Source organism: Peromyscus eremicus, chromosome 7 (assembly GCF_949786415.1).
Source record: "Peromyscus eremicus chromosome 7, PerEre_H2_v1, whole genome shotgun sequence".
Lineage (NCBI taxonomy): Eukaryota > Metazoa > Chordata > Mammalia > Rodentia > Cricetidae > Peromyscus > Peromyscus eremicus.
The window spans coordinates 36,279,690-36,291,409 of record NC_081422.1 but is presented as its reverse complement, the minus strand read 5'-3'; the positions used below and the strand labels follow the sequence as shown (position 1 = coordinate 36,291,409).

The following is an 11,720-nucleotide window of genomic DNA, read 5'->3' as shown; positions in this document are numbered from 1 at the left end:
TCTAGTTTGTGTCCAATTGACAAAAGAAAAAAGAAAAAGAAAAGTAGCTAGCACATAAGCCAGTATTATGTGTGAGAACAAAAGATTTGGTATAACCTAAATCTTTTGAGAAAAGACTGGTAAAATAAATTATGGCTTATCCATGGAGTAGAATATATAGCACTGTCCAAAAGAAGGCAATGCTGAATGTTCCCCTATGGAAAAAAATCTGAACCCATCTTATGAGTTTTTAGGAGGGGAAGCATAGTTGTGTGAAAAAGATTTTAAAAGATAGACTGCACATGCACACCCATGCATATGTGTGTTTATGTGTTTATATATCATGTATCTATGCTTACATATGTCTAGGGCATTTCTGGATGGAAGATAAAACAGGAAAATGGTCTAGGTCAGGCAGGGAACTATTTTATATTATTCTGTGCTAATTGAATTTCATTTGTGGTCATGTGTCATTAGCTTATTAAAAAACAGTATGGCAGAGGTTGCATGAGCCCGTGTGGTATTGTTTTTCCTGTGTGTGCTTGGACCCTAGGTCCGGGTGTTGATCCCTTACCTAGGGCCTTCTTCTGACTACATCGTAGTGAAGATGATCCCAGACAGCAGGCTTCCACCTCGTCACCTGCACGCAGTCCAAATAGGCAAAACCTCAGCAGTCATCAAGTGGGAATCGCCCTATGATTCTCCTGACCAGGACCTGGTGAGTGGGAAGGCGTGCAACCTGCCGCGTTTACACTTAGCATGCTTTGGGTAAATGGAGTGCAGTGGAAGGGGTCAGGTCGTGTGACAGGTGACACAGGAAGTAGCTGAGCTCAGCAGGCCTTGTCCCCATTTCTGTGTAGTCAAAGACAGATCTTCACGGGCACCCCTTCTGAGTTGGCCCCCCTCCATTGTTCCCCAGACACCCTATTTCTTTGCCCTTCCTCAGCTATCCCAATCTCCTCCATCAACCAGAGCTCAACACTTGAAGACCTGCAGGCCAAATCCCGCCTATGGATAATTTTTTAAACTATTGTTTGGTTGGAACCAAGGCCACACCCATCTGCGTACATATGGCCTGTTTCTTGTTTTTGTGCGATAGAATTATTTGTGGTTGAGCTCCTAAGACTCTCAAAGCCTAAAACACCTACCATCTTGACTTTTTCAGAGTTTTCTATCCCTTACCAAAAAATAGGACAGGATGTTGATCCTGGGAATACCCCACTCTTCCTTGCTCTGGACCTCTTTGACCTCTGTCCCTCATCCATACACCTCAGCGTGTGGTTTCCTCTTGGCTGCTGAGACACCTCTTGATTCTCAGATTCTCCCTGGTGATCAGGTTTTCTGTGTGTCCTACGTGTCCCCTTCCTTCTGTACTCCCTATATAAGAAGCAGCCTAGGAGAACAGGTTGGGGCTGTTTGTGCTTTAGAGCTGGAGCTGAGCATCTTCATCCATGTCTCCTCTCTGTTGGTATCCAGACACTGTTGTCATGGTGGAGAGACAGAAGCCTGGCTGCTGATGTTACAATTGGTGTGGCTTTTCCTAGAGTGTTTTGATTTCCTCCTCTGCTTTTCATTCCCTCGTTTCCCTTTTCTGCATTCCTGCTTCCTCTTTCTCCCCTTTCTTTCCCTTTTCTTCTCTTCTCCTCTCCTCCTTTCCCTTTTCCTTCTCCTCCTTTCCCATCCCTTCTCTATGACACTTGTGCATGCAGTTCTGGGAATGTATACTTGTTATAAGATAGACCCTAGCTGCCCTGAAGACTTTCTGAAGGACGTGAGTCAGACTTGGAGGCTCAGAAAAGTCAGCCCCGTGCCTGAGTTCCATGTCTGTGTATTCAACCAGCTGCACATTGAACATATCTGAAAAAGGATTGTATCTGTATGTAACATGCACACGCGCTGTCTCTTGTCATTACTCCCTGAACAAGATGGTATGCTCACTGTTACATGACTGTGGTACTTTGAATAAAGATGGCCCCCATAGTCTCATAGATTTGAATGCTCAGTTATCAGGGAGAAGAACTGTTCAAAAGGATTAGGAGGATTAGGAAGTGTGGCCTTGCTGGAATGGGCGTGTGTCACTTCAGGTGAGCTTTGAGGTGTCCATTCCAGGCCCAGGCTTTCTCTCTCTGTCTGCCTGTGGATCAGGATGTAAAACTCTCAGCTAGTGTTCCATGCATACAGCCATGCTTCCTACGATGTTAATGGACTTACCTCTGAAACTGTAAGCAAGGCTCCAATTAAATGCTTTCTTTTGTAAGAGTGGCCTTGGCCCCGGTGTCTCTTCACAACAATAGAACGGTGACTAAGACAATGGCACTTACACTGTGTAAGGTATTAATAATCAGGAGCTGATTTCACGTAAAAGGCCTTGCCTCTCACTGCTGCTCAGATCCTCCCTCTGTCTGTCTTAGTTCTACGCCATTGCAGTGAAAGATCTGATCAGAAAGACGGATAGGAGCTACAAAGTCAAATCTCGCAACAGTACTGTGGAATACAGCCTTAACAAGCTGGAGCCTGGAGGAAAATACCACATTATTGTCCAGCTGGGGAACATGAGCAAGGATTCCAGCATAAAAATCACCACAGGTAAGTGGAAAGGAAGAAAGGCCTTCTTGCACACTGAGCAACCTCATGCCTGCAGACCTCGGCACAGAGGAAGGCCGTAGTATCTTTGTAGGACATGCAAGCACGGTTCTTCTCTGTCCATGCTACAGCAGACCAAGGCAGAGATGTGGGGTTTCCTGGGTTTGGGTGAGGGGGCCACAACTCAGTCGTCTGAGCAAGACTCTTATTTTCTGCATGCTTGAAGTTTGTTTGTTTGGTTGGTTTTTATAATGCAGTTCAAGGGCTTGAACTCAGGATGTCTTTGAGTGCTAGGCAAGCACTCTACCACTGAGCCGTACCCAGTCTCTGTGGGTCTTTTTTTCACACTACCCTCCCTTAGTGTGTCCTACCGTGGCTAGGGGAGGAAAGGAGGAGTGCTCAAGAGAGTTAAACGCCACAGTATTTCCCAGTGAGGACCTGGACTGTGTCACAGTGGCCCTCTTGGTGATCAGGCAGATAGAATGGGAGGTGACCATAAGGCTGTGGGCTGGAGGACTGGTTAGTCTTCTGCCCAGTGAGTGAGTCATGACTCCACTGCCTAGATTCCAGCAAACGATGTCAACAGTTGCAGGTGAGGGATTCAGGCCCACCAAGGCTGGTGATGCATGTCATAGACCTGGGCCACTCTCCATGCTCTTTGGGGCCCTGTGTTCAGACATAACTTGTTCTCTCTCCTTGGTCCTTGCTGCCTCTGCCTTATGTCCCGATTTCATGGTTAAAGGTCTAATAACAACCACCACTAGTGCTATACTGAGCGGTGTTCATGGTTTTGTTTTGTTTTGTTTTGTTTTTCATTATCCCATCGTTATTGCAGCCCTTGGAGGCTGGGAGCATTTTTTTCAGCCTCTTTTTCTAGATGAGGAAGCAAAGGCTCAGATCTATGTCTACTAACTGTATCTGTTTTCAGTTTCATTATCAGCACCCGACGCCTTAAAAATCATCACAGAAAATGACCACGTTCTTCTCTTTTGGAAAAGCCTCGCCTTAAAAGAAAAGCAGTTCAGTGAAACCAGGGTAAGTTCGTCGTGCATCCTCAATGACTTTGGAACTCTAGCTGAGAGGCTGTTTTAGACATGAGTTCATTAACAGCAGGCTGGCAGACAGCGTGAAGAAGGAAGGCAAACAGCGGACATGGGCATGACTTGAGAATGAGAGGACCATTTGCTGATTAGTGAAATGCTCATGCTGCCCATGAAGTGTGAGAACCTCTGTATTAGCACTCACGGCCACACGCTTGTCCTTGGAAGAAAGAGATGGGTAGGAGACTCATGGTGCTTCCTGCAGCTGGACCGTGCTCAGCTTTGGGACCAAGCACCCCGCCCTTCCCCGACCCTTTGACAGCTAGGCTGTGGTTCCAGTGCCAGGAAGCTGAGTCACACTCTCCATCTAGTACCTTGTCAGCGTCCCCTCAGAGTCATTAGGAGAAGCAAGAAGTCCATGAAGATACTTTGTTGGCATATGAAAAAAAACACCTTTGTTTTGCTATTGGCAGGCCAGTATTCTGACAGCATGGGAAGGAAGGGAGAGTGAGATTCAAGAGGTTTGCCCAGGAGGGTGGACTCACTATTAATTGGAACTGGCTTAGTCCCCTTGAAAGCAAAGTAGGGCTGTGATGGTCCAGCTGTGGTCACCTGGAGGAACAGTGTAGGCAAAGAGCCCAAGGGTTTTCCGCAGTGTGATGTGAGAGCCAGGCTCAGGTACACTCAGAGCCTCCTCACAGCTCCCACAGCTGTGATATCTACATGTTGAATGTCCTTAAGACTATGAAATCTACCCAGGAACACTCCAGTGTTGACAAGGTACTGAACAGTAAAGCACTCCAGCAGCTGGGAGCAGGAAAAGAAAGGCTCCTAGCAAGCTAATGGCAAAGACATCAAGCCTGCAAAGGACTCTGGGAGAGTAATGCCAGTGTGGGAAGTGGCTGGGGAACGACACTGAGAATATAAGTTTGTTCAAAGTTCTGGAAGGCTTTTTGATAATACTTATAAAAAAAAGCACATTGAAATGTTCACATTCCCTGGTTTAGTTATTCTATGATATTACTTTGAGAGAGCAGTGCATTAAAGTTCCATATACTCTGCTTCATGATAGAGGAAACATAAATGCCTAACAGGAGGACTACGGAAGGAAAGGTGATTGATGGTTGTGTACATTGTTTCATTTGTGTCTTTACGTATATGACAGATGTTCTACACTGGATTTACATGATAATAAATAATCATTACTAGCTTATAAGAAAGGGTGGGGTGCCAGGCATGTGGACAGCCATTTGCCACTAGAGGAGCCTGTATGGACAGCAGGAGCCCAGCTTTAGGTTGAGAGTACAGGCCAGTATTCCATTTCTAGTGAAGGATGCTGGCAGGGATGTGGCGTGCCCTCCTCTCCTCCTCCTGGCTTAACATTAGAGACATGTCAGTGGGGTAGGAGCCAAGAGGCTGATTGCCCGGTGGGCTCAGTTGTGGACAAAGTTTGACACTGGGGTGTTGGAGGGCAGCAGAGAATCTGGCCACCAATCTGATCCCAGCCAGCATCTTGGGTCTGGCCTGTCCGTTTCTTAGCACAACAGTCTGGGACTTCCTGAGGCAGTGGGGGAAGAGATTATCTCGTACTGTCCTCTTGTGAATAGAGCCACCAAGCTGCTTATGTGCTTCTCTGTCAATACCAGGCTGTTTGACTCTGGGGATCAGCCTGCAAAGAGCTAGAAAGCTAGGAGACAGGAAGTGAATGGCAGTGGCCTTCCAGCAGTTTGTCCTAGGGAGGCACGTGTTTCCTTTTCTGATGGCATGTTCCCTAGTCTTGCCTGTGCCCACTGCCACCAGGAGATGTCATTAGTCAAATCCCTTACTTCAAAGTATTAGTAAATTGCTCGGTTTCTTTGAGGCACTGGTATTGCTGGACACAAGCAGCTGCTGCCTGGACCTCTGAGCGTGTGATGGTTGCAATGGTTCTCCTGCAGGCCATACCTTGCACTTCCTTCTCTGCGCGTTGTCAGTAGGGAAAATCCTGTTTTCTGAGTTTAGTATCTCAATCACATCATCAAAAGAGCTAGCAAGAAACAACGTGTATCAGCATCCATAAAACCCCGCAGTAAGGACTCCCCTATAACTGGAGCCAGTAACAGAAACCATCAGGCCCTCTATTCAAACCCCTGAATGGTCCACTGGACGCTTTATTTGCAGGGCTACGAGATCCACATGTTTGACAGTGCTATGAATCTCACCGCGTATCTTGGGAACACGACTGACAATTTCTTTAAAGTGTCTAACCTGAAGATGGGTCACAACTACACGTTCACGGTCCAAGCGCGGTGTCTGTTCGGCAGCCAGATCTGTGGGGAGCCTGCGGTGCTGCTGTACGATGAACTGAGCTCAGGTGAGTTGCGGTGGGGCCGTCCTGTGTGTGTCCTGAGAAAATCACTTAGGTACCAATTCAGTCGCGTACTGATGGAGTTAATAAATACTTCCTGACCGGCCATGGTGCTAGTACAGAAAGTACTGGGATTGCAAGGTACCATGTAGAGTGTACAGTTCAGGAAAGGGCAAGAAGGAGACTATATTTAGGAAACTCAGTAGGTCTATTAGTTGCTTTTTTTTCCTTGTTACTGTGACCAGCTACATAGCAAGGAGCAAATTGAGAGTGGGAGATTGATTTTGCCTGACTGTGAGAGGAGACAGAGCCCGTCATGGAGGAGAAGGCGTGGCAGCAAGAGTCTGGGGCAGCTGCTTAGGCTGCGCTCGCAATTAGGAAGCTAATAGTAGAGGAATATTGGTCCTTAGCCCTCTCCATCTCCTCCTTCACTACATCCAAGCCACAAGCCCATGGGGATGGTGCCGCCCACATAGAAGGTGGGTCTTTCCCCCTACTTATTCCCTCGGAAAGGCCCTCAGAGACACACACCCAGAAATATGCCTCAGTCTTTCACATGATTGAGTAAATCCAGTCAAGCTCACCATGATGATTAACCATCGGGGGCTAGACAAACAGGAGTTTTGTTGACGGTTTTCATGAGACTTGTCAGAGCCTTGAACATGCTAATAGACCTGTAACTCTCCATGTCGTTAGCTCCTCCCACCACGGACAGCTAGAAGTTTCTGTGATGACCTGGGATCTCTGTCTTTGGGACACACAGATACTAGCATGAGGTCACATTGCTGCTTTATAAGGAAAGTACTTGCATTGTGGTAGCTTGGCCAGGATTTCACCAAATATCTTACCACTAGGCTTTGCAGGTATCTTTATTTCTAGCCAAAAGCCAGGCAGGGTTGCTGTTAAGTGTTCCCTCACAGTCCTTCCTGGGTTGGGGTAGGGGTGGGGCCTCTGCAGAATAATCAGTCTCTTAGAGCAGTGATTCTCAACCAGTGGGTCTTGACCTCTTCGACAAACTCTATCTCCAAAATTATTACGATTCACAACAGTAGCAAAATTATAGTTATGAAGGAGCAGCAAAAATAATTTTATGATTTGGGGTCACTACAACATGAGGAGCTGTATTATAGGGCCACAGCATTAGGAAGGTTGAGAACCACTGTCTTCGAGGATGAACACTTCCTTCTTCTACCTCTACAATATGAGGAGCTGTATTAAAGGGCTGCAGCATTAGGAAGGTTGAGGACCACTGTCTTCGAGGATGAACACTTCCTTCTTCTACCTCTACAATATGAGGAGCTGTATTAAAGGGCTGCAGCATTAGGAAGGTTGAGGACCACTGTCTTCGAGGATGAACACTTTCTTCTTCTACCTCCCCTTAGAGAGTCATGGTATAGTCAAAGCTTTGGGAAGTTCCCATGGAAAGCAAGCAGCAAAACTCGTGATAATATGCTTTTTCCTTAATAACCCTGGTTTAAACAAAACCAGTTATTAGTCTGTGAAATACACATTGGGAGACACTGTCTGTCATGAGGCCCCTCCCTGGCAGCTGCTTCTAAGGAATCAGGCTGATTAAACCCTCAGAAGTCCAGCCAGGGAGTAGTTCTTTAATTTACCACCTCACCATTGGGGTAGGCTGGGAACTATTCTTTTTTCATGTTCAGAAAATGAAAGAAATTTAAATAGAGCCGTGCATACTGAATTGCTAGATTACACCTACAAGAAATGGCTGTTCTCTGGTCCATTTTCATGGGTATTGTGTCTGCTTGGCTCTCTCTGGGTAGCTATGATGCTTTCTCTGTGAGAGGGGAGCTTGCTGATGCCATCTCCCCCTACACCAGGGAGCAACTCCAAGGTCTATAGTAACTATGCATAAGGAAAGGTCATTCTGCCTCTTTTGCTAAAAACTGACTGCATAGCTCCGTTTTCCTGCCCCTAAGTTCAGGCTAGCTCCAAGATTTGTAATGTGAAAATTTTCCTCACTCTCAAGAGGATGACCCCAACTCCAACAGATGTGGAGTTGAAAGATGGAGAACGGCCTTTCTCCAGAGCCCCGGTGAGGACCTATCTATCCGTAAGCCATCCAGGGTCATCATTTGCTTAAGACCATGAGAAGGCAGCATCTTTGTGAGGTTATAGACAGCCAAGAGGCCTAGTAATGAGCTTTTACAAATGGCAAATGTATATAGAAAGGTTGTTTCTCTTTTTTACTTAAGTGAAAGAGAGGGGGAAAAAAAAACCCCATAAAACTTGGTGAGCTGTTGAGTTAGTGTTTCAGTGAAGGAATCCGGTTTGCAGAGCTTCAGGTAATTGCAGTGCAGAGTGACTTTGGTGCCAAGTAGGGGGAAATAATTGCAATCTCGTTAATTAGTGGTCTGATTTCACATCCTCTTATGTAGGCAAGCAAGCGGCCTTAAGTAATAATGCTAATGAAATCAGTGTTGATGTCCCAACAAAGGTCTCCCTTCCAAGAGATTATCTAAATAACCAACAAGGCAGTGATTAGGAGTCTAATGTAATTACTGTATTTGCATGTGCAAGGCCCACGGTCTAGGGGCTCATGGCAAGCACTCGCAAAACATCAGGGCTTCACGCATGTGCTGGAACATGTCACACAAGACAAGCAAGCTGGTTGTGTTGGAACCCTTGCAAACTCTGGGCTGGCTTGCTTCCTCCTCCCTCTCTCTCTCTCTCTCTCTCTCTCTCTCTCTCTCTCTCTCTCTCTCTCTCTCTCTCTCTGGTGAGGCCTGGAGAAGTTGCCAGGGCCATCCTCTTCCGGCCCTCAGGTAGCAGGCTCACTGGCAGGAACTGTTGCCTCCGCAGGTGGAGATACAGCCGCGGTCCAGGCTGCCAGGTCTACGGATGTTGCCGCTGTAGTGGTTCCTATCTTGTTCCTGATCCTGCTGAGCCTGGGTGTCGGCTTTGCTATCCTCTACACGAAGCACCGTCGCCTACAAAGCAGCTTTACTGCTTTCGCCAACAGCCACTACAGCTCCAGGCTGGGCTCGGCCATCTTCTCCTCTGGGGATGACCTGGGTAAGTTGGCAGGGGTACCAGGGGCAAACACCATAGAGCCAGAGATGTGATCAGGGAAGATTCTGTCAGCTCAGCCTTTCAGGACAGGTGTCACTCCAGGGTTCCCACTGTCTGGGATCTTTCCTTAATCAAAATGCCACAGTCTCTTTAGTTGTATAGTTCTGGCCCTAACAGGGAGAAGTGGAAGGGTCCCCTTTGAACAGAGAAGACTAGTGCCTGGGTTTGGATGCTCCCCAAATTTCAAAACAATCCTCAAGTATGTTCAACTGACCCTGGTCTAATCCTCCCTCTGGAGGGCTTCAAGATGAAAGGGTCACATCTCCACTCAGCTTCTGTGTGAAGCCTTTCAGTCAGCCACACCTCTTTCCATTTCGAGCAAGCGCAGCCTCCTCTTACTGTGTGGGGGTGATGGACAGTAAGAGGAAGGGAAACCTTTTGATCCCCGTGAGAAGTCTTGCATGCTGCAAGCCCTAAACCGAGAGAGCTAGTAGCCAGGTCATGTCATAAAGTGAGTGTGGGAAAGGCTTCCCCAAACTCAAGGCACCAGATGTGAGTTTCCTATAGACCGCTGTCACTGCTTTTCTCTTTATGAAGCAGTGTGTTTTCCCCCCAGTGGCCATGTGAGATCACCTGTATACCCTTGCCTTCTCTGATTTTATTTCTGCTAATCAGCAAGCACCTGGAGTGCCTTGAATGAATGGCTCCCTTTGGTTGCCCTGTTAGGGTGCCATTCAAGAGTCACTAAATGCCAAGCAACAGCAATCTCAAAGGGACAGCCATGAAATCTGGGAAGGTGCCCTCAAAATTCTTAAGCAACCCCCCCATTTCTGTGTCCTCAAAGCAGTTCAGATTCAAAAGAGAAAGGGGACAGATAATTCAAGTAGGAGAAACCAATCCACCCATTTAGCTGTAGGGGATGAGATTTATCTTGCTACAGATTTTACTTCAAAATATTAAAATAAGTTGGGTCACTTAGGGAAGGGAAGACGGTGACCTGAGCAGAAGAAAGCCAAGCTGGGTTCAGGACTAGTTAGTGTTGATTCAGGACTAGTTATGTGTTGGTTTAGCTGGGGGGTGTTGTAAGGCTGTGGGCATGGGCAGAGCGGTGGCATGTGGGGTCATATAAAACTCTGCTGGAACTCACCAAGGCCTGACTGCTTTGTCTTCAGGAGAGGACGATGAAGACGCTCCTATGATAACTGGATTCTCAGACGATGTCCCCATGGTGATAGCGTGAAGGAGCTTCTCTCATTAGAAACCAAATGGTGTAAATATTTTATTTGATAAAGATAGTTGATGGTTTATTTTAAAAGATGCACTTTGAGTTGCAACATGTTATTTTTATATGGGCCAAAACCACCACCACAACAACAAAAAAAACAACAAAACAAACAAAAAAAAAAGAGAGAAAGGAATGAATAAACTTTGTAGTATCAACTGTGAACTTGAGACCAGGTTGATTTTAGTGACCACGTATGTTGCTTTGATTTGACACTGATGTCGTCTTACAGAGCTGTGCTTGCTGGGCATGCTTTTAAGTCTGTGAGATCATTTTGGTTCATTAAATTGACCATTCTTTTTATTTTTCTAAGACGCAGAAATGTATTTAATAAAAGCTTCAAGAGAGAGAGTGATGGGCAGAATCACATTTCTCCTTGAAAACTGCTCAGATTTTACCTTTTGTTTGGATTTAGTTTACATAAGTGTGTGGGTGTCTTGTGGGGGAAGGTCCTGTTCTGTTGTTTTTGTTAATTTATTGGGACTCTGTATAAGGCCATATTTTAGTGGTCTTCTGAAACCCCCGGTGTGAACGGCCCCTTGCCCATGGCAGGGGACGCAGAAGAAGTCCATTTCAGTTCGCTCATGTCAGGGACAGGTCTTTGGCAGGAGAGAGTTCTGGGTCAGTGCTAGATTCCAATTCAGTGGAACTATAGCCTAGAAAGCCCTGCAAGCCACACCCCCTGTCTTCTAGGAATCTGTGGGCTTTTACTGTGCATGTCTCTGTAGAAAGTGTACCTTTGGAAGCTGCCAAGTGTTGACACTGCTTTCTTATACACTGGGATCATTGTCACTTGAAAAATAAAATTACTGTGGTTGTGGGAGAAAGTTCTAGATCTGTGCCATGATAGATATGCATTGCAAATATAGTATGCCATGTCTCCATTTTTTTTTTAATTTGAGTTTTCCTTTTGTTTTTACTCACCACCAAAGAATTTCAAATGTAAAATTTTATATTGGGTTTAAGCCACTGAATTGTCCTCAAAAATCCATACTGATATATGCAGTCATTTTGAATTTGGTCAGTGCCTTCTCTGGGTCCCCATTCTACCCCTCCTCTACCCTCCCCACCCCCACTTCCCTAGCCTGTGCCCCCACCCATCCTTAGAGAGTGTTGTAGGTATTGCCAGGGATAGAGGTAATCTAAACATTTGCCTTCTCCATCAGCAGATTTGTTCATTTGCTTTCTCTGTGAGACACCATGTGTGTCTAAACACAGCAAAACCCCACCCCCACCCCCGCCGCCATGTTTCATGTCACGGGCCACTTGAAAGTTCTGTAGACTTCTTTGTGGCCTCAACCCGCCCATCCATCCAGCGTGTAGGCACCAATGTCCAGCTTGTCGTGACTTGTGATGTATGAACAAACTCACTGAGGATTTCCTCCCAGCGGAAGAGCAGCAAGCTCTGCGAATATTCCAAAGTTATGCCTCTGAACACATTTTCTATATGCAAGTT

At 46.3% G+C, this 11,720-nt stretch overlaps 1 protein-coding gene across 1 annotated transcript in view; it reads left to right on the top strand.

Annotated features, from left to right (window-relative positions):
* The window catches only part of Sorl1 (sortilin related receptor 1), a 167,345-nt gene extending 156,194 nt beyond the window's left edge, over positions 1–11,151 (top strand). The window contains exons 43-48 of the mRNA XM_059267669.1: positions 533–697; positions 2,391–2,565; positions 3,491–3,597; positions 5,763–5,955; positions 8,773–8,985; positions 10,155–11,151. Coding sequence (XP_059123652.1) covers positions 533–697; positions 2,391–2,565; positions 3,491–3,597; positions 5,763–5,955; positions 8,773–8,985; positions 10,155–10,222 — 921 coding nt within the window. The 3' untranslated portion in view covers positions 10,223–11,151. The remainder of the gene's footprint in view (positions 1–532; positions 698–2,390; positions 2,566–3,490; positions 3,598–5,762; positions 5,956–8,772; positions 8,986–10,154) is intronic.
* The last annotated feature ends 569 nt before the right edge of the window (positions 11,152–11,720 follow it).